General features: G+C 44.5%; 1 protein-coding gene across 4 annotated transcripts in view; it reads left to right on the top strand.

Annotated features, from left to right (window-relative positions):
* LOC129819596 (protein argonaute-3-like) overlaps window positions 1-22,730 on the top strand; it is a 46,086-nt gene that overhangs the window by 2,314 nt on the left and 21,042 nt on the right. For 2 of the 4 annotated variants that reach the window (XM_055875981.1, XM_055875984.1), the window contains exons 2-12: window positions 6,688-6,859; window positions 7,061-7,181; window positions 7,332-7,540; window positions 7,870-8,006; window positions 8,377-8,511; window positions 8,969-9,056; window positions 13,464-13,611; window positions 13,785-13,904; window positions 14,149-14,292; window positions 14,553-14,719; window positions 16,519-16,703. In XM_055875981.1, coding sequence (XP_055731956.1) covers window positions 6,688-6,859; window positions 7,061-7,181; window positions 7,332-7,540; window positions 7,870-8,006; window positions 8,377-8,511; window positions 8,969-9,056; window positions 13,464-13,611; window positions 13,785-13,904; window positions 14,149-14,292; window positions 14,553-14,719; window positions 16,519-16,703 — 1,626 coding nt within the window. The remainder of the gene's footprint in view (window positions 1-6,687; window positions 6,860-7,060; window positions 7,182-7,331; window positions 7,541-7,869; window positions 8,007-8,376; window positions 8,512-8,968; window positions 9,057-13,463; window positions 13,612-13,784; window positions 13,905-14,148; window positions 14,293-14,552; window positions 14,720-16,518; window positions 16,704-22,730) is intronic. The other 2 variants (XM_055875982.1, XM_055875983.1) reach the window with 2 other exon arrangements.

Below are 22,730 nucleotides of genomic sequence, written 5' to 3'. Positions count from 1 at the left end.
CAGCCGTGCAATCTCCATAGACAAACAATAGTAGAATGGCCTTGCTGAAGAGCTCATTGACTTTCAATGTGGCACTGTCTTCAATGTGGCCTGATACACACAGTCTCCTCTGAACAGTTGATGTTGAGATGTGTCTGTTACTTGAACTCTGAAGCGTCTAGTTGGGCTGCAATTTCTGAGGCTGGTAACTCTAATGAACTTTTCCTCTGCGGCAGAGGTAACTCTGGGTCTTCCTTTCCTGTGGCGGTCCTCGTGAGAGCCAGTTTCATCATCGCGCTTCATGTTTTTTGCGACTGCAGTTGAAGAAACTTTATCAAAGTTCTTGAAATGTTCCGCATTGACTGACCTTATCTTAAATAATGATGGACTGTCATTTCTCTTTGCTTATTTGAGCTGTTCTTGCCATGAATACCACCCCTACCTTGTCACAACACAACTGATTGGATCAAATGCATTAAGAAGGAAATACATTTGACAAATTAACTTTTTAATAAAGACACACCTGTTCATTGAAATGCATTCCAGGGGACTACCTCCTATAGCTGGTTGAGAGAATGCAAAGGGTGGCTACTTTGAAGAATCTCAAATATAAAATGTCCTTTGATTTGTTTTATACTTTTTTGGTTACTGCATATGTTTCATAGTTTTGATGTTTTCACTATTATTCTACAATGTAGAAAATAGTCAAAATAAAGAAAAACCCTGGAATGAGTAGGTGTGTCCAATCTTTTGACTGGTACTGTATGTTAGATCGGGTTCAAGTCCGGGCTCTGGCTGGGCCACTCAAGGACATTCAGAGACTTGTCCCGAACCACTCATGCGTTGTTTTGGCTGTGTGCTTAGGGTCACTGTCCTGTTGGAAGGCGAACTTTCGCCCCAGTCTGAGGTCCTGAGCGCTCTGGAGCAGGTTTTCATCAAGAATTTCTCTGTACTTTGCTCCGTTCATCTTTCCCTCGATCCTGACTAGTCTCCCAGTCCCTGCAGCTAAGAAACATCCCCACACTACCATGCTTCACCGTAGGGATGATGCCAGGTTTCCTCCAGAAGAGACGCTTGACATTCAGGCCAAGGAGTTCCACCGTGGCTCCATCAGACCAGAGAATCTTGTCATGATCTGAGAGTTCTTTAGGTGCATTTTGGTAAACTCCAAGCGGGGTGTCATGTGCCTTTTACTGAGGAGAGGCATCTGTCTGGCCACTCTATCATAAAGGCCTGATTGGTGGAGTACTGCAGGTATGGTTGTCCTTCTGGAAGGTTCTCCCATCTCCACAGAGGAACTCTAGAGCTCTGTCAGAGTCACCATCAGGTTCTTGGTCACCTCCCTGACCAAGGCCCTTCTCCACAGATTGCTCAGTTTGGCCAGGCAGCCAGCTCTAGGAAGAGTCTTGGCGATTCCAAACTTCTTCCATTTAAGAATGATGGAGGCCACTGTGTTCTTGGGGACCTTCAATGTTGCAGAAATGTTTTGGTCCCATTCCCCAGATATGTGCCCCGACATAATCCTGTTTCGGAGCTCTAAGGACAATTCCTTCGACCTCACGGCTTGGGTTTTGCTCTGACATGCACAGTCAACTGTGGGACATTATATAGACAGGTATTTGCCTTTCCAAATCATGTCTAATCAATTTATTTTACCACAGGTGGTCTTCAATTAAGTTGTAGAAACATCTCAAGGATGATCAATGGAAACAGTATGCACCTGAGGTCAATTTCGAGTCTCATAGGATAGTTTTAAAGTATTTCTATGAGATATTATGTGATTTGCTTATTTTTCAAGCCTAAAGGGTCAACATTGTTTTTGTGTTCCTATCATTTATTGCAATGTACACCATTTTATGTATGTTGTGTCGGGAGCCCTATTCCTTTCCAAATCCACAAAGTTCATTCCACAAACAAACAATATGTTGATGCAATTTGGTTAAAAAAGAAGAAGCATTTATTCATGATAAATATCATTAAAGTTAATCAAACTTTTCATGAAACGGTAAAACATCAACAGTAAAACAGAAAATTCAAATTGTATGCAAGATCCTCTTCAGGTAGTCTCAGCCCAGTGGGCACAAACTGTTTCCATGTCATTTTCAGAACAAAATCTATGTGATTGGGGTTATACCAACATGTAGAAATATATTATTTGTTTCTTCGGATACTTCCTTAAATAAATGTTTGTTTGGTCCAAACACTTGACCTAATGCACGTATTGGCACGCCCTGCCGACTAATTTAAATGCATAAAGTCTGCAGCTTTCTCATCATTAGGATAATGTGCGTCATTTACTTGTATGGCAGCCAGTTAACACTGATCACCCTGTTTGCATTGTTTCACTTAAGCTGTCAGAGAATTATGTTTCGGTCCGATATGTAGTCCAATATGAAAAATGGATTTAGGCTGATAGGGCACTGTTAAGCGCTGCAGAAGTGACACTCCTCTGGCTGTAAACTTCAACAGTAGATGTGTTCATGCGTAGAATGGACCCCGCTTTTACTGCGACACAACGCACGGGGAATTATGTACGGTGCGATATGGATGTCCAATATGAAAAACATTCTGAACGTAGTGCAATACAAATGGGCTAAGTAACAGTGGGATTTTGTAAGGTTGATTTAATATTATACAAATAATAATAATAATTATTATTATTATTATAAATAATGTTTTGTTATTTGTATTACTGTTACATGATAACTATCTATCAATCTCCACCCGGCACAGCCAGAAGAGGGGGTGGCAGAAGAGGACTGGCCACCCCTCGTAGCCTGGTTCCTCTCTAGGTTTCTTCCTAGGTTTTGGCCTTTCTAGGGAGTTTTCCCTAGCCACCGTGCTTATACACCTGCATTGCTTGCTGTTTTGGGGTTTTAGGCTGGGTTTCTGTACAGCACTTTGTGACATCAGCTGTTGTAAGAAGGGCTTTATAAATACATTTGATTGATAGTAATCATATTTTTTAATGCTGTTAACAATGTCAATATTATTTGTGCTATACAATATTTTTTCAAATTTTTCATATTCTTACAAATCTGTCTGCTAACATTTTCTCGTAAAATATTACGATCATTTGATTATTTTTTTCCCCGTACTGCATGCTGGCGGAAAGGAGGTGTTTGCTGGTTGATTGCCTCTGCCGAGACCTCAACAACTGGATGTTCTGGTTTTCATGGGAAATGGAAAGAGAGCCTGTGACGTGACTTACGCTTTAGGACGTTAACAAGGCGACACTCCATCTTAACTCCTCCACATTTACTGGACTGGTTGAACAGTGCAGAAGAGAATCTCCCCCGACACTATCTAGTTTCAAGCTTTTCTTTTACGCCTGAATTAGGTTTGCCGACGGCTGTCATAAGCAGGTGGCAAGCCCGTCAGGTGTGTCTAATTATCTCAAGCCCATGAGAGGCTGGCTGACTGTTTGGGAGTTGCCTGCCTGCCTTCCACACCAGCTGGTGTCAAAGTTATTGAATAATGTTTTTTTTTTTTTACCTTTATTGAACTAGGCAAGTCAGTTAAGAACAATGTTATTTTTTTACAATGACTGTCTACCCCTGCCAAACCCTCCCCTGAATGGAACTCTGTGTCCATGCAACAATTGGCCCAGCATGGGACTCCCGATCACGGCCGGTTGTGATACAGCCCAGGATCGAACCAGGGTCTGTAGTAACATCCTCTAGCACTGAAATGCAGTGCCTTAGACCGCTGCGCCATTCGGGAGTCCACTCACTGTGGGCTCGCTTAATTATCAATCAATTCCGCATGAAAGCCACAAAGTCAATTAACTATCACCTAGGGGCATCTGCTTTGTGAGAAACATATTTGTTGGCATACTTTTGAGCTGTCGACATTGAAACCAACCATGATTGGAGATGGATGATATGATTTGTGCGGTCTGCTTTCTTAGCACTCATTCGACACAGTCAGTTGGATCGTCATGTTTTCTGATTTTTATGCCAGTTTGATATCAAATCTTAATCTGTATTTGGTGTCTTAAATGAGGCCTGGGAGATAAATGCCAAGTAAAGTTGCCTTGTTGTACTGTATTGTAGTGGAATGAAAATATTTTGATCCATTTTGCACCCACCAAATGACCAATGTGTGTTAACATGCCTTGAGCGAGGAGCCATAGATGTAGGATACAGCTGCTGAGTGCCTGTACCTGGCTGAACACTGGCAGACTCACTTAGATGATCTATGTTGTATAGGTCTACAACTTTCACATGGTGTTTGTCGTGTAGGTTCTGTGTGTGTAAGCCAAGAGAGCCCGTGATCCAGAGCTCTGTGTGGGTAGACGTGCAGCCTAACTGTGCATGGAAGAGGATGAGAAAGAAGAAGAGGCAGTTAGTTCGCCATCCACACCTCCATTGCCGCCCACTCTTGTACACTCGGTTGTTTCTTGTTAAGTTTAGGTTCAGTATCTAGCTAGTTGTTTAGTAGTGCAGTCGGTGTTTGAGTTAAGGTTTGAGTGTATAGGCTAATTGTGTTCCTGGCTGGCAAAACCATGCATTGTCCAACTCATAATTACACCATCTTCTTTTGAGCTGGACCCTTGATTAAGTCGGTATGTCTGTCTGTTTTGTCCTCTTGTCAGCATGTGTTGCCATGGAGAAGTGGCAGCCACATGGGTGCTGTTGGCATGGCAATGACACACATGGGAGCGAGTGATAGACACTGGGGACACGGCATCACGGACAGTAAATAATCTGTACAATCTGACTCTACAAAACAACGTTACAATGTACATTTTGTTGATTGCTAGACATACAAATACGATTATTTATTGTTACATTTGAAACGAGGCCTAGTTGTGGCCACAACCGGACTAGATTGTGAACGACTGTTGGCAAAATGCATTGCTTGACTGCCGTGAGGGTGATGAGCACAATATCATTTGAACTGCAGCCCCCCAAACAATTCGTTGTCTAGTTAGTTGAGCAGAGGCTGTGTATGTTTTGGTTCTACAAAGCTGTGTCCATCATAATATTGCACAATGCGATCAATTATCATGCAACATGGAACAATTTCACAGAGTTACAGTTCATATTATGAAATCAGTCAATTGAAATAAATTCATTAGGCCCTCGTCTATGGATTTCACATGACTTGAAATACTAATATGCATCTGTTGGTTACAGATACCTTAAAAAAAGGTAGGGCCATGGATCAGAAAACCAGTCAATATCTGGTGTGACCACCATTTGCCTCATGCAGCGTGCAAAGTTGCTGGATATTGGCGGGAACTGTAACACGCTGTCGTACAGGTCGATCCAGAGCATCCCAAACATGCTCAATGGGTGACGTCTGGTGAGTATGCAGGCCATGGAAGAACTGGGACATTTTCAGCTTCCAGGAATTGTTTACAGATCCTTGTGACATGGGGTTATGCATTATCATGCTGAAACATGGGGTGATGGCAGTGGATGAATAGCACACCAATGGGCCTCAGGATCTCGTCATGGTATCTCTGTGCATTCAAATTGCCATTGATAAAAATGCAATTGTATTCATTGTCCGTAGCTTATGCCCGCCCATACCATAACCCCACCGCCACCATGGGGCACTCTGTTCACAACGTTGAAATCAGCAAACTGCACTCCCACACGACGCCATACTGTCTGCCTTCTGCCCGGTACAGTTGAAACCGGGATTGATCTGTGAAGAGCACACTTCTTCAGCCTGCCAGTGGCCATCGAAGGTGAGCATTTGCCCACTAAAGTCGGGTATGCTGCCAAATTGCAGTCTGGTCAAGACCCTGGTGAGAACGTCGAGCATGCAGATGAGCTTCCCTGAGTTTCTGACAGTTTGTGTAGAAATGCTTCAGTTGGGAAAACCCACAGTTGAATCAGCTGTCAGGTTGCTGGATATTGGTTGGTCTCAGACGAACCCGCAGGTGAAGAAGCCAGATGTGGAGTACACGGGCTGGTGTGGTTACACCTGATCTGCAGATGTGAGGCTGGGGATGTAAACAAATGAGAGAAAGAAGCTTTTTGTGCATATGGAACATTTCTGGGGTCTTTTTTATTTCAGCTTATGAAACATGGGACCAACACTTTAACATGTTGCGTTTTATATTTTGGTTTCGTGTACATTCTACAGACGCTACTGAGTATTCCCTACAGTACTACGGCACCCAGAATAGTTTTGTGCTCTATATGCCAACATGTATTCCACCGATCCTAGTCAATTACCAAACATTTTCTGTAAAGAAAACAGCCTTCCATGTTGCGTTTTTATATTTCTGTTCAGTATATTTTGCCTGTGCACATATATGACAGGCGTTTGTTGGTCGGATCACCTCTCCTGAGTCACCGGAGCAGCGTGTGCTAATCCTGTAGAATTCATTGCGGCCAGCAGGTCAAACGAAAAGTCACTTAGAAATACAAACCATGACTCTCGAGTCAGTAGAAAGAGTAGTTAAAAAAAAGACCGAATCGTTCGCGAACTGCACATCACTAGTGTCATGTCTTCTTGTGTGCGTCAGAGTAGTGAGTGTGCGGCTCATCTGAGTTGTAAGTGTGTGTGTGTGTGTGTCGTTTTGTGAAGTCATGATTACCGGAGTAGTTTTCGACGAGGCTGTCATGAAAGCGCTTTGGTAGAGTATGGGTGTAGTGTGGCTGGCACACCCTTACTATACTCTCCAACAAAGTTTGTGTTAGTCAGGAGAATTCTCACTCACTCCTACTCTCACCCTCCTCTCTCTAGGAGATGTGGGGGCCCAGGCCCTGTTCACAGTGCCGCGGCGCCCTGGCTTTGGCACCATGGGGAAGCCTATCAAGCTGCTGGCCAACTGCTTCCAGGTGGATATCCCCAAGATGGACGTCTACCTCTATGAAGTAGACATCATTCCCGAGAAGTGCCCGCGTCGCGTCAACAGGTATACAAGCTGCGCTTGATCAAACCCACAGACCTATCATATGTGTGTCAGCGTGAACATTCTCAAAACAACACAAACTGGCTGCAGAGCTTTCATTTGATCACATGAACTGTACTCAGCATCACTTTACCCACATTGAAGACCAGGGTTATGGATCAGTGTTGGAGAGTCGATATATTTGTCTCTCTGGTGCCCCTATAGGGAGGTGGTGGACTCCATGGTGAAGCACTTCAAGGTGACCATCTTTGGGGACCGAAGGCCAGTCTACGATGGGAAGAGGAGCCTCTACACAGCCAACCCCCTACCAGTCGCCACAGCAGGGGTGAGATGCGCGCACGCACACACACACACACACACACACACACACACACAATAACAGTTGTAAGGTAATTTACCATATCGAATGTCAGATGGGTATTCTGGTGATTCATTGAGTTGCCATAGAAGTTCAAGCTATCTATATTCTCCTCAGGTGGATCTGGACGTCACCCTGCCAGGGGAGGGGGGTAAGGATCGCCCCTTCAAAGTGTCCATCAGGTTTGTGTCGCTAGTCAGCTGGCACATGCTGCATGAGGTCCTGACCGGGCGCACCGTGCCTGAGCCCTTGGAGCTGGACAAGCCCATCAGCACCAACCCTGTACACGCTGTGGACGTGGTGCTGCGACACCTGCCCTCCATGAAGTGAGTCACTGCCGCCCTACTGGACAGCAGTGGCATTACAGATGTCACTTTATGTATGGGCCTAGGAGTGTTCATGTACTATAGAACTGCTGTCAGAAGCCCTTTGCTGTGTCTTTCCAGATGTGGAACAAGCTATTCTGTCCGTTGTGTAATTTAAGAGTGTGTATTTATCAACACTCATAGTCCAGAATATAGTAGTAGTTTATAGTATAGATTCTTTCAAAAAAAGATATACAACCTACTGAAGCTGTGTCTTGAATAAAACACGAGTAGAGTAATTCAATACATTCCCAGGCTGTGAAAGGTGACCCTCTCTTTCTTCTCCCCAGGTACACCCCAGTGGGGCGCTCCTTCTTCTCCTCCCCTGAGGGTTACGACCACCCCCTGGGCGGCGGCAGGGAGGTGTGGTTCGGCTTCCACCAGTCGGTGCGGCCCGCCATGTGGAAGATGATGCTCAACATTGACGGTGAGGGCCTTCTCCCTTGACTGTAAGGAACAGGGACAATAATGACGTGTTCTTCACTGGTGGCAGGGACTTGTTTCTTTCCATGTTGTCTGGATGACAATGATGTAGCATCTCAGTCAGTCTCTGATGTCTATGTTTAGTTGCATTTTGTTTCGTCGGTCATGTCTTTGATTGGTCCAAATGATATAGAATTCAGCCTATCCCTCACACTTTTACTCAGAATTTGATCCTTAGCTACATTCGAAGTCCCTGATTTGTCAATTGACATATTCTAGCTCTTGCTATTTGAATTTGGTTGTTGACTATCATAACATGGATCCTAAGTCGCATTCAAGTACCTTATTTTAACTTGACCACTTCTCCTCTGTAGTATCGGCCACGGCGTTCTACAAGGCCCAGCCGGTGATCCAGTTCATGTGTGAGGTCCTGGACATCCATAACATAGACGAGCAGCCCCGGCCCCTCACCGACTCCCACAGGGTAAAGTTCACCAAAGAGATCAAAGGTATGCAGTGACGTCACCACCACCACCCCAGGCACAAGAATGCTACCTAACACTTGAATGGAACACACTACTAGATTCCTTACATCACTATTGAAATCCAGGGCTAATGTTTTTGTCATTTGTTTTGGTTGTAGGGATATTGGTATTGTGATAGTTCACTCACTCCTTTCTGTATTGCTGAATTGTTTTATATTGAACATAAATATAAGCTCAACAATTGAAATAAATTCATTAGACCCTAATCTATGGATTTCACGTGACTGGGCAGGGGCGCAGCCATGGGTGGGCTTGGGAGGGCATAGGCCCACCCACTTGGGAGGGCATAGGCCCACCCACTTGGGAGCGGGACTGCACCCCTGCCCAGTCATGTGCAATACATAGATTAGGGCCATAATGAATTTTGAATGAATAGTTTTTCTCAAACATATGCACCTCCTCCCTGCTTTGCTGTGTCCAGGTCTGAAGGTGGAAGTGACCCACTGCGGGACGATGCGTAGGAAGTACAGAGTGTGTAACGTGACCCGCCGCCCTGCCAGCCACCAGACGTGAGTACCTATACACAGAGAGACAGGGATATGTGTAGTTTGGCGGCAGGCAGACCAGAAGTTAAGAACGTTGGCCCAGTAACCAAATCCCCAAGCCGATTAGGTGAAAAATCTGTCGATATGCCCTTATTAAGCAAGGCACTTAACCCTGATTGCTCCTGTAAGTTGCTCTGGGTAAAATTTATAATATTACAATGTAGGTTAACTCTGACACAGCCTGGACCGAAGCCTTGAATTGCCTCTAAATTGGACTAATGGGAAGCTTCCTGGATACAAATATATATAGATATATTTTTTTCCACAATGTTTTATTTCACCTTTATTTAACCAGGTAGGCCAGTTCAGAACAAGTTCTCATTTACAACTGCGACCTGGCCAAGATAAAGCTAAGCAGTGCGACAAAAACAACAACACAGAGTTACACATGGGATAAGCAAACATACAGTCAACAACACAATAGAAAAAGTCTATGTACAGTGTGTGCAAATGTAGTAAGATTAGAGAGGTAAGGCAATAAATAGGCCATAGTGGCGAAATAATTACAATTTAGCATTAACACTGGAGTGATGGATGTGCAGATGATGATGTGCAAGGGGGGATACTGGGGTGCAAAAGAGCAAAAATAAATAACAATATGGGGATGAGGTAGTTGGATGTGCAATTTACAGATTGGCTGTGTACAGGTACAGTGATCGGTAAGCTGCTCTGACAGCTGATGCTTAAAGCTAGTGAGAGAGATATGAGTCTTCAGCTTCAGTGATTTTTGCAATTCGTTCCAGTCGTTGGCAGCAGAGAACTGGAAGGAAAGTCGGCCAAAGGAAGTGTTGGCTTCGGGGACGACCAGTGAAATATACCTGCTGGAGCGCGTGCTACGGGTGGGTGTTGCTATGGTGACCAGTGAGCAGAGATAAGGCGGGGCTTTACCTAGCAAAGACTTATAGATGACCTGGAGCCAGTGGGTTTGGCGACGAATATGAAGCGAGGGCCAGCCAACGAGAGCATACAGGTCGCAGTGGTGGGTAGTATATGGGGCTTTGGTGACAGAACGGATGGCACTGTGATAGACTACATCCAATTTGCTGAGTAGAGTTTTGGAGGCTATTTTGTAAATGACATCGCCGAAGTCAAGGATCGGTAGGATAGTCAGTTTTACGAGGGTATGTTTGGCAGCATGAGTGAATGCTTTGTTGCAAAATAGGAAGCTGATTCTAGATTACATTTCTTATTGGAGATGCTTAATGTGAGTCTGGAAGGAGAGTTTACAGTCTAACCAGACACCTAGGTATTTGTAGTTGTCCACACATTCTAAGTCAGAACCGTCCAGAGTAGTGATGCTAGTCGGGCAGGCGGGTGCGGGCAGCGATCGGTTGAAGAGCATGCATTTAGTTTGACTAGCATTTAAGAGCAGTTGGAGGCCACGGAAGGAGTGTGGTATGACATTGAAGCTTGTTTGGAGGTTTGTTAACACAGTGTCCAAAGAAGGGCCAGATGTATACAGAATGGTGTCGTCTGCATAGAAGTGGATCAGAGAATCACCAGCAGCAAGAGCGACATCATTGCTATATACAGAGAAAAGAGACTGCCAGAGGTCCGGACAACAGGCCCTCCGATTTGGCACACTGAACTCTGAGAAGTAGTTGGTGAACCAGGCGAGGAAGTCATTTGAGAAACCAAGGCTATTGAGTATGCCGATAAGAATGCGGTGATTGACAGAGTCGAATGCCATGGCCAGGTCGTTGAATACGGCTGCACAGTACTGTCTTTTATCGATGGCGGTTAAGATATCGTTTAGGACCTTGAGCGTGGCACCCATGACCAGCTCAGAAACCAGATTGCATAGCAGAGAAGGTACGGTGGGTTTCGAAATGGTCGGTGATCTGTTTGTTATCTTGGATTTCAAAGATTTTAGAAAGGCAGGGCAGGATGGATATAGGTCTATAACAGTTTGGATCTAGAGTGTCTCCCCCTTTGAAGAGGGGGATGACCGAGGCAGCTTTCCAATCTTTAGGGATCTCAGATGATACGAAAGAGAGGTTGAACAGGCTAGTAATGGGGGTTGCAACAATTGCGGCAGATATTTTTAGAAAGAGAGTGTCCAGATTGTCTAGCCCAGCTGATTTGTAGGGGTCCAGATTTTGCAGCTCTTTCAGAACATCAGCTATCTGGATTTGGGTGAAGGAGACGCGGGGGGGGGCTTGGGCAAGTTGCTGCGGGGGTTGTAAAGCTGTTGGCCGGGGTAGGGGTAGCCAGGTGGAAAGCATGGCCGTAGAAAAATGCTTATTGAAATTCTCGATTATTGTAAATTTTATCGGTGGTGACAGTGTTTCCTAGCCTCAGTGCAGTGGGCAGCTGGGAGGAGGTGCTCTTATTCTCCATAGACTTTAGTGTCCCAAAACTTTTTGGAATTTGTGCTACAGGATTCAAATTTCTGTTTGAAAAAGCTAGCCTTTGCTTTCCTAACTGACTGAGGAACTGATTGGTTCCTAAGTTCCCTGAAAAGTTGCATATCGCAGGGCCTATTCGATGCTAATGCAGTTCGCCACAATATGTTTTTGTGCTGGTCAAGGACAGTTGAGTGAACCAAGGGCTATATCTGTTCTTAGTTCTACATTTTTTTGAATGGGGCATGCTTATTTAAGATGGGAAGGAAAGCACTTTTAAAGAATAACCACTGATGGGATGAGGTCAGTATCCTTCCAGGATACCTGGGCCAGGTCGATTAGAAAGGCATGCTCGCTGAAGTGTTTTAGGGAGCGTTTGACAGTGATGAGGGGTGGTCTTTTGACCGTGGACCCATTACGGACGCAGGCAATGAGGCAGTGATCGCTGAGGTCCTGGTTGAAGATGGCAGAGATGTATTTAGAGGGCAAGTTGGTCAGCATAATATCTCTGAGGGTGCCCGTGTTTACGGATATAGGGTTGTACCTGGTAGATTCCTTGATAATTTGTGTGAGATTGAGGGCGTCTAGCTTAGATTGTAGGACGGCCAGGGTGTTAAGCATATCCCAGGTTAGGTCACCTATCTCTAACTCTGAAGATAGATGGGGGGCAATCAATTCACATATGGTGTCCAGGGCACAGCTGGGGGCTGAGGGGTTCTATAACAAGTGGCAACCGTGAGAGACTTATTTCTGGAAAGGTGGATTTTTAAAAGTAGAAGCTCAAACTTTTTGGGCACAGACCTGGATAGTATGACAGAACTCTGCAGGCTATCTCTGCAGTAGATTGCAAGTCCGCCCCCTTTGGCAGTTCTATCTTGATGGAAAATGTTGTCGTTGGGGATGGACATTTCAGAATTGTTGGTGGCCTTCCTAAGCCAGGATTCAGACACGGCTAGGACATCAGGGTTGGCGGAGTGTGCTAAAGCAGTGAATAAAACTAAGTTAGGGAGGAGGCTTCTGATGTTAACATGCATGAAACCAAGGCTTTTACGGTTACAGAAGTCAACAAATGAGAGCACTTGGGAAATAGGTGTGGTACTGGGGGCTACAGGGCCTGGGTTAACCTCTACATCACCAGAGGAGGAGTAGGATAAGGGTACGGCTAAGGGCTATAAGAACTAGTTGTCTAGTGCGCTGGAGCAGATTTCTGGGCATGGTAGAATAGATTCAGGGCATAATGTACAGACAATGGTATGGTAGGATGTGTGTACAGTGGAGGTCATCCTAGGCGTTGAGTGACGATGAGAGAGATTGCATCTCTGGAGGCGCCAGGTGAGGTCTCTACGTGTGGGGGGTTGGGACAAAAGAGCTATCTAAGGCATTTTGATTGGGACTGGGTGCTCTACAGTGAAATAAAACAATAAGTACTAACCGAGACAGCAGTAGACAAGGCATATTGACATTAGAGAGAGGCATAGAGCAGTCACGGGTGTTGATCGGGAGACCTAAGACAACAACGGGTAAATGGCGATGAATGGGCAGAGAGGGTCAGTTGGGTACGCACAGGACCAGAGTTCGAGGCTGGGGCCGACATATAAACAGAGGCCTGCTGGACTGTTCACTAACGCAGTACATCAGCGGTGTAGCCGAGTGATCACAGGGTCCAATGAGCAGCAATAGGTGAGTCAGAGAGGCGTTCGGTAGTCGCTACTACGCTAGGCGAGCGGGAGACGACGGCGTTCAGAAAGCTAGCGGATGGGTCTTCGGCGACATCGCAACGGAACAGCCTGTTGAAACCACATCGGACGATTTACGTCGGCAGACCAGTCGTGATGGATTAAGTCTAGTCCTGGTCTAAAAAGCAAGCTCAATGGAGAATCTCCATTGAATATGCTTTTTGAATATGCTTTTTGATCAAGGACTTCTCTTAATCTGTGTCCCGAGAAACCACCCCTAAGAGTTGAACATGAAAACTAGATGAGCACAAAGTCACAAAACTCCATGTTTCTCCTCTCTGAACCCCCAGGTTCCCCCTGCAGCTGGAGAATGGTCAGACAGTGGAGCGCACGGTGGCCCAGTACTTCAGGGAGAAGTACAGCTTGCAGCTGAAGTACCCCCACCTCCCCTGCCTCCAGGTGGGCCAGGAGCAGAAACACACCTACCTGCCCCTGGAGGCGAGTACCAATAATAGTATTGCCATTCACTCTTTGTAGAGCCCTGAGTTATTGTCTTTCTTGGTCAGATCATCTGCTCAGGATAAACTCGGGGCCCTAAGCATAAAACTGTACCAATACGGCTGTCTTCTGTATTAAATTACTTTAACTCACATTCCTATGTCTCCTTGCAGGTGTGCAACATAGTAGCTGGCCAGCGCTGTATTAAAAAACTCACTGATAACCAAACGTCCACCATGATCAAAGCCACGGCCCGCTCTGCCCCAGACAGACAGGAGGAGATCAGCAGGCTGGTGAGTACTGTCTAAAGCGCCCCCCAATGACTGGCATGTATTACGACTACTGAGTGACATGTCTACATAGTTAATCATACTAATTGATAGCATTGATATACTGCTTTTCCAGATGCTCAAAGTGCTTACATACTGTTGTAAGTGGGGAAACTCGCCTCATCCACCACCAAAACGAATGATTTCCTGTTTTGCTACTACCCCTCCCTCTATCCTTCTCCTCTATCCTTCCCCTCTCTGTGTCCAGGTGCGGAGTGCGAACTATGAGATGGACCCGTTCGTCCAGGAGTTCCAGTTCCGCGTGCGCGACGAGATGGAGCAGGTGACGGGCCGCGTGCTGCCAGCCCCCGGGCTGCAGTACGGCGGCAGGGTGAGCTCGGAACACTTCCTGGTATCTACCCTTTTAAATCATCCTTCATCTGCATGTCTCTGTGCGTGTCTGTGATTTAGCTTCACCATCTCTCTTTCTTGCCCCTGGCTCTAACTTGTGTCGCTTTTGACGAACTGTCAACCTCTACCACCATTTCACCCACCTCTGTTTTTCTCTCTGAAAATAATAATTTCTACTTTTCTTATGTGAAGGCTACGACAAATGGCATGACGGTGTTTTTAGATACATAAAATTATACTCTTCCCCCTTGTGTGTGTCAGCCCCAGCAGGTGAACCCTGTGGTGTCTTTGCAGAACCGCACGGTGGCCACGCCCAGCCACGGCGTGTGGGACATGAGGGGCAAACAGTTCCACACCGGGGTAGAGATCAAGATGTGGGCCATCGCCTGCTTCGCCACACAGAGGCAGTGTCGCGAGGAGATCCTCAAGTGAGTGCTGTCTGTCGCAGACATATACTGTACATCATAAACACACACAGACAGACAGAGCGGTCTCCGTTTCAACAGTTAAATACTCAGCACAATGCAATAACATAATATACATCAAAATATTATTATCATATCTTTGTTATTTCACATTTATTACACTGAACAAAAGTATAAACGCAACCTGTAACAATTTCAAAGATTTTACTGAGTTACATATAGTTCATATGAGGAAATCAGTCAATTGAAATAAATAAATTAGGCCCTCATCTATGGATTTCACATGACTGGGAGTACAGATATGCATTTGTTGGTAACAAATACCTCAATAAAACAAAAAGGTAGGGGCGTGGATCAGAACACCAGTCAGTATCTGGTGTGACCACCATTTGCCTGGTGCAGCGTGACACCTCTCTTCCGCATGGAGTTGATCAGGCTGTTGATTGTGGCCTGTGGAAGGTTGTCCCACTCTTCAATGGGTGTGAGGAGTTGCTGGATATTGGCGGGAACTGGAACACGCTGTCGTACACATCACCTCATGCTGAAACATGAGGTGATGGTGGAGGATGAATGGCACGACAATGGACCTCAGGATCTCATCACGCTGAAACATGAGGGGATGGTGGAGGATGAATGGCACGACAATGGACCTCAGGATCTCATCACGCTGAAACATGAGGTGATGGTGGAGGATGAATGGCACGACAATGGACCTCAGGATCTCATCACGCTGAAACATGAGGTGATGGTGGAGGATGAATGGCACGACAATGGACCTCAGGATCTCATCATGCTGAAACATGAGGTGATGGTGGAGGATGAATGGCACGACAATGGACCTCAGGATCTCATCATGCTGAACCATGAGGTGATGGTGGAGGATGAATGGCACGACAATGGACCTCAGGATCTCATCATGCTGAAACATGAGGTGATGGTGGAGGATGAATGGCACGACAATGGACCTCAGGATCTCATCATGCTGAAACATGAGGTGATGGTGGAGGATGAATGGCATGACAATGGACCTCAGGATCTCATCACGCTGAAACATGAGGGGATGGTGGAGGATGAATGGCACGACAATGGACCTCAGGATTACATCACGGTATCTCTGCATTCAAATTGCCAACAATAGAATGCAATTGTGTTCTTGTCCGTAGCCTATGGCTGCCCATACCAGCACTCAGATAAGCTTCGCTGAGAATCCTGGTTGTGGGTGGCTGGTCTCAGACGATCCAGCAGGGGAAGAAGCTGGATGTGTAGGTCCTGGACTTGCGTGTTTACAGGTGGTCTGCGGTTGTGAGGCCGGTTGGACTTTATGCCAAATTCTCTAAAACAACGTTGGAGGCAACTTATGGTAGATAAATTCACATTCAAATCTCTGGCAACAGCTCTGGTGTACATTCCTGCAGTCAGCATGCCAATTGCACACTCCCTCAGGACTTGTGACATTGTGTTTGACAAAACTGCACATTTTAGAGTGGCCTGTTTTTAATCAACTTCTTGATGTGCCACACCTGTCAAGTGAATGGATTATCTTGGCGAAGGAGAAATACATTTATGCACAAAATTGAAGAGAAATAAGCTTTTTTTGTGCACATCAGGGATCTTCTATTTCATGTGCATGAAACATGGGACCAACACTTTACATGTTGCATTTTATATATTTTTCCAGTATGATTTATTTAGGTTGGTTTCTGCAAAACTTTGTCTCTGTGTGTCCGTCCATATCGTCTCTTTGGGTCTCCTCGTCATCTCTCTCCTTCTCATCCTCTCTCTTCTTCCCTCTGTCTCTCCAGGGGTTTCACTGACCAGCTGCGTAAGATCTCTAAGGATGCTGGGATGCCCATCCAGGGCCAGCCATGTTTCTGTAAATACGCCCAGGGATCAGACAGCGTGGAGCCCATGTTCAGGCACCTGAAGAACACCTACACTGGCCTGCAGCTCATCATCGTCATCCTACCTGGGAAGACCCCTGTCTATGGTACAGTCCCAGACTAGACACTGTTTCAAGCAGCCACCCTTTGCTTTGATGACAGCTTTGCACACTCTTGGCATTCTCTCAACCAGCTTCACCTGGAATGCTTTTCCAACAGTCTTGAAGGAGTTCCCACATGCTGAGCACTTGTTGGCTGCTTTTCTATCAATGTGGTCCAACTCATCCCAAACCAGCTCAATTGGGGTGAGGTCGGGTGATTTGTGGAGGCCAGGTCATCTGATGCAGCACTCCATCACTCTCCTTTGTCAAATAGCCCTTACACAGCCTGGAGGTGTGTTGGGTCATTGTCCTGTTGAAAAACCAATGATAGTCCCACTAAGCACAAACAAGACGGTATGGCGTATCGCTGCAGAATGCTGTGGTAGCCATGCTGGTTAAGTGTGCCTTGAATTCCAAATAAATCAGACTATGTCACCAGCAAAGCACCCCCACACCATCACACTCCTCTATGCTTCACGGTGGGAACCACACATGCGGAGATCATCCGTTCACCTGCACTGCGTCTCACAAAGACACGGCGGTTAGAACCAAAAATCGCACATTTGGACTCATCAGACCAAAGGACAGATTTCCACCAGTCTAATGTCAAATGGTTGTGTTTCTGGCCCAAACTATTCTCTTCTTCTTATTGGTGTCCTTTAGTAGTTGTTTCTTTGCAGAAATTCCACCATGAAGGCCTGATTCACGCAGTCTCATCTGAACAGTTGATGTTGAGATGTGTCTGTTACTTGAACTCTGAAGCATTTATTTGGGCTGGTTTTGTGACTGCACTTGAAGAAACTTTCAAAGTTCTTGAAACTTTTCTGAATGACTGACCTTCATGTCTTAAAGTAATGATGGACTGTCGTTTTTCTTTGCTTATTCGAGCTGTTCTTGCCATAATATGGACTTGGTCTTTTACCAAATAGGGCTATCTTCTGTATACCATCCCTACCTTGTCACAACACAACTGATTGTCTCAAACGCATTAAGAAGGAAAGAAATTTAAACAAATTAACAAGGCACACCTGTTAATTGAAAAGCATTCCAGGTGACTACCTCATGAAGCTGGTTGAGAATGCCAAGAGTGTGTAAAGCTGTCATCAAGGCAAAGGGTGGCTACTTTGAAGATTCAGTCAAAAGTTTGGACACACCATAAACAACAGAGTAGGGCTGTCTAAGTCCTTAGTTTTGGGGTTATGCTCAGGTAAAAGAAAATGGCTAAACTATACTTCCGTATTTCAAGGGGTTTAAGATTTATTGGAATGGCTGGAATTCTGATAGACTTTGGTTTTTCATGTAAAGATATAATTTAATCGTAGTATTATGTGTAGTAGGATGGGTTAGAAGAAGCCTACATAACCAACCCATAAAGTAAAATGTAACATCCATATATGACCAGCTATGTAAACTTTAACATTGACTTATCCTGCAATAGATGTCTTTCAATTGGTAACATGCATTTTTTGCTTCTTCTAATGCCTCTTCAGGGGAAAGTAATCTGAAAGTAACTGAGTTTGGGTAATCCAAAAGTTACATCACTGATTACAATTTGACAGGTAACTAGTAACTAACAGGTTACATTTAGAAAGTAACCTACCCAACCCTGTATATATAAAGTACCAGTCAAAAGTTTGGACACACCTACTCATTCAAGGGTTTTTCTTTATTTGTACTATTTTCTACTTTGTAGGATAATAGTTAAGACATCAAAACTATGAAATAACACATGTGGAATCATGTAGTAACCAAAAAAAGTGTTAAATAAATGTAAATATATTTTACATTTTAGATTCTTCAAAGTAGCCACCCTTTGCCTTGATGACAGCTTTACACACTCTTGGCATTCTTTCAACCAGCTTCATGAGGTAGTCACCTGGAATGCATTTCAATTAACAGATGTGCCTTGTTAATTTGTTTAAGTTTCTTTATTTCTTAATGCGTTTGAGACACAGTTGTGTTGTGACAAGGTAGGGGTGGTATACAGGAGATAGCCCTATTTGGTAAAAGACCAAATCCATATTATGGCAAGAACAGCACAAATAAGCACAGAGAAATGACAGTCTATCATTACTTAAAGACATGAAGGTCAGTCAATCAGGAAAGTTTCAAGAACTTTGAAAGTTTCTTCAAGTGCAGTCACAAAAACCATCAAGCGCTATGATGAAACTGGCTCTCATGAGGACCGCCACAGGAAAGGAAGACCCAGAGTTACCTCTGCTGCAGAGAGTTACCAGCCTCAAATTGCAGCCCAAATAAATGCTTCAGAGTTCAAGTAACAGACACATCTCAACATCAACTATTCAGATGAGACTGCGTGAATCAGGCCTTCATGGTGGAATTTCTGCAAAAAAACAACTACTAAAGGACACCAATAAGAAGAAGAGAATAGTTTGGGCCTGAAACACAACCATTTGACATTAGACTGGTAGAAATCTGTAATTTGGTCTGGAGTCAAAATGTGACATTTTTGGTTCTAACTGCCATGTCATTGTGAGACGCAGAGCAGGTGAACAGATGATCTCCTTATGTGTGGTTCCCACTGTGAAGCATGGAGGAGTGTGATGGTGTGGGGGTGCTTTGCTGTGATTTATTTGGAATTCAAGGCACACTTAACCAGCATGGCTACTGCAGCATTCTGCTAGATACGCCATTCCATCTGATTTGCGCTTAGTCCCACTATCATTTGTTTTTCAACAGGACAATGACCCAAAACACACCTCCAGGCTGTGTATGTGATATTTGACCAAGAAGGAGAGTGATGGAGTGCTGCATCAGATGACCTGGCCTCCACAATCACCCGACCTCAACCCAATTGAGATGGTTTGGGATGAGTTGGATGGCAGAGTGAAGGAAAAGCAGCCAACTAGTGGTCTACATATGTGGCAACTCCTTCAAAACTGTTGGAAAAGCATTCCAGGTGAATCTGGTTGAGAGAATGCCAAGAGTGTTCAAAGCTGTCATCAAGGAAAATGGTGGCTACTTTGAAGATTCCAAAATACATTGGCAAGAAAGTATGTGAACCCTTTGGAATTCCCTGGCTTTCTGCATTAATTGGTCATCAAATTTGATCTGAGCTTCGTCTAAGTCACAATAATAGACAAACAGTGTGTTTTAAATGTAATAACACACACATTATTCTATATTTTTTTGTCTATATTGAATACATAATTTTAACTATACACAGTGGAGGTTGGGAAATGTATGTGAACCCCTAGGCTAATGACTTCTCCAAAAGCTAATTGGAATTAGGAGTCGGCTAACCTGGAGTCCAATCAATGAGACGAGATTGGAGATGTTGGTTAGAGCTGCCTTGCCCTATAAAAAAACTCACAAAATTTGTGTTTGCTATTCACAAGAAGCATTGCCTGATGTGAACCATGCCTTGAACAAAAGAGATCTTAGAAGACCTCAGATTAAAAATTGTTGACTTGCATAAAGCTGGAAAGGGTTACAAAAGTATCTCTAAAAGCCTTGATGTTCATCAGTCCACGGTAAGACAAATTGTCTATAAAATGGAGAACGTTCAGCACTGTTGCTACTCTCCCTAGGAGTGGCCGTCCTGCAAAGATGACTGCAAGAGCACAGCGCAGAATGCTCAGTGAGGTTAAGAAGAATCGTAGAGTATCAGCTAAAGATTTACAGAAATCTCTGGAACACGCTAACATCTGTTGATGAGTCTACGATACGTAACACTAAACAAGAATGGTGTTCATGGGAGGACACCACGGAAGAAGACACTGCTGTCCACGTCTGAAGTTTGCAAAAGTGCACCTGGATGTTCCACAGCGCTATTGGCAAAATATTCTGTGGATACATTAAACTAAAGTTGAGTTGTTTGAAAGGAACACAACGCTATGTGTTGAGGGGGGAAAAAGCACAGCACACCAATGTAAAAAAAACTCATCCCAACTGTAAACTATGGTGGAGGGAGGATCATGATTTGGGCTGGTTTGCTTCCTCAGGGCTGGACACCTTGCTATCATCGACGGAAAAACTTGGGAATTCATTTATCAAGACATTTTGCAGGAGAATGTTAGGCTATCTGTCCACCGAAGGAAGCTCAACAGAAGTTGGGTGACGCAACAGGACAACGACCCAAAACACAATAGTTAATCAACAACAGAATGGCTTCAACAGAAGAAAATACGTCTTCTGGAGTGGCCCAGTCAGTCCTGACCTCAACCCGATGAGATGCTGTGGCATGACCTCGAGAGCGGTTCACACCAGACATCCTAAGAATATTGGTGAACTGAAACAGTTTTGTAAAGAGGAATGGTCCAAAATTCCTCCTGACCGTTGTGCAGGTCTGATCCACAACTACAGAAAATGTTTGGTTGAGGTTATTGCTGCCAAAGGAGGGTCAACCTGTTATTAAATCCAAGGGTTCACGTACTTTTCCACCCTTCACTGTGAATGTTTACACGGTGTTTTCAATAAAGACATGAAAATGTATAATTGTGTGTTATTAGTTTAAGCAGACTGTGTTTGTCTATTGTTGTGGCCTAGATGAAGATCAGGTCAAATTGTATGACCAATTTATGCAGAAATACAGGTATTTCCAAAGGGTTCACATACTTTTTCTTGCTACTATATAAAATATATTTGTATTTAACACTTTTTCTTAGTTATACCTGATTCCATATGTGTTATTTCATAGTTTTTATGTCTTCACTATTATTCTACAATGTAGAAATAAAGAAAAAACCTTGAATGAGTAGATGTGTCCAAACCTTTGACGGGTACTGTATATACACAGTGCATTCTGAAAGTATTCAAACCCCTTGACTTTTTCCACATTTGGTTATGTTACAGCCTTATTCTAAAATGGATTATTGTTTTTAATCCCTCAATCACACAATACCCTATAATGACAAAGCAAAATAAGGTTTTTAGTAATTGTTACAAATATTACATTTACATAAGTATTCAGACCCTTTACTCAGTACTTTGTTGAAGCACCTTTGGCAGCGATTACAGCCTCGAGTCTTCATGGGTATGACGCTACAAGCTTGGCACACCTGTATCTGGGGAGTTTTTCCCATTATTCTCTGCATATCCTCTCTAGCTCTGTCAGGTTGGTTGGGGAGTGTCGCTGCACAGTTATTTTTAGGTCTCTCCAGAGACGTTTGATTGGGTTCAAGTTCGGGCTCTTGCTGGGTCATTTCAAGGTCATTCAGACTTGTTCCGAAGCCACTCGTGTTGTCTTGGTATGTGCTTAGGGTCGTTTTCCTGTTGGAAGTTGAACCTTTGCCCCAGTCCGAGGTCCTGAGCACTCTGGAGCAGGTTTTCAACAAGGATATCTCTGTACTTTGCTCTGTTCATCTTTCCCTCGATCCTGACTAGTCTCCCAGTCCCTGCCGCTGAAAAACATCCCCACCACATGGATGCTGCCACCACCCTGCTTCACAGTAGGGATCGTGCCTGGTTTCCTCCAGATGTGAAGCTTGGCATTCAGGCCAAAGAGTTCAATCTTGGTTTCATCAGACCAGAGAATCTTATTTCAAGGTCAGAGACTTGACCAAGGCCCTTCTACCCCGATTGCTCAGTTTGGCCGGGTCGGCCTTGTCTAGGAAGAATCTTGGTGGTTCCAAACGTCTTCCATTTAAGAATGATGGAGGCCACTGTGTTCTTGGGGACCTTCAATGCTGCAGAAATGTTTTGGTACCCTTCCCCAGATCTGTGCCTCGAAACAATCCTATCTCAGAGCTCTACGGACAATTCCTTCGACCTCATAGCTTGGTTTTTGCTCAGATGCACTGTCAACTTTGGGACCTTTTTATATAGACAGGTGTGTGCCTTTCCAAATCATGTCCAATCAATTGAATTTACCACAGGTGGACTGCAAGTTGTAGAAACATCTCAAGGATGATCAATGGAAACAGGATGCACCTGAGTTCAATTTTGAGTCTCACAACAAAGGGTTTGAATACACTACCGGTCAAAAGTTTGGGGTCACTTAGAAATGTCCTTGTTTTTGAAAGAAAAGCAAATTGTTTTTTGTCCATTGAAAATAACATTAGTGTAGACATT

The sequence above is a fragment of the Salvelinus fontinalis genome, chromosome 22 (genome assembly GCF_029448725.1).
Source record: "Salvelinus fontinalis isolate EN_2023a chromosome 22, ASM2944872v1, whole genome shotgun sequence".
NCBI classification, from domain to species: domain Eukaryota; kingdom Metazoa; phylum Chordata; class Actinopteri; order Salmoniformes; family Salmonidae; genus Salvelinus; species Salvelinus fontinalis.
The sequence above is the reverse complement of the archived record's forward strand: the minus strand, read 5'-3'. Positions and strand labels throughout refer to the sequence as shown.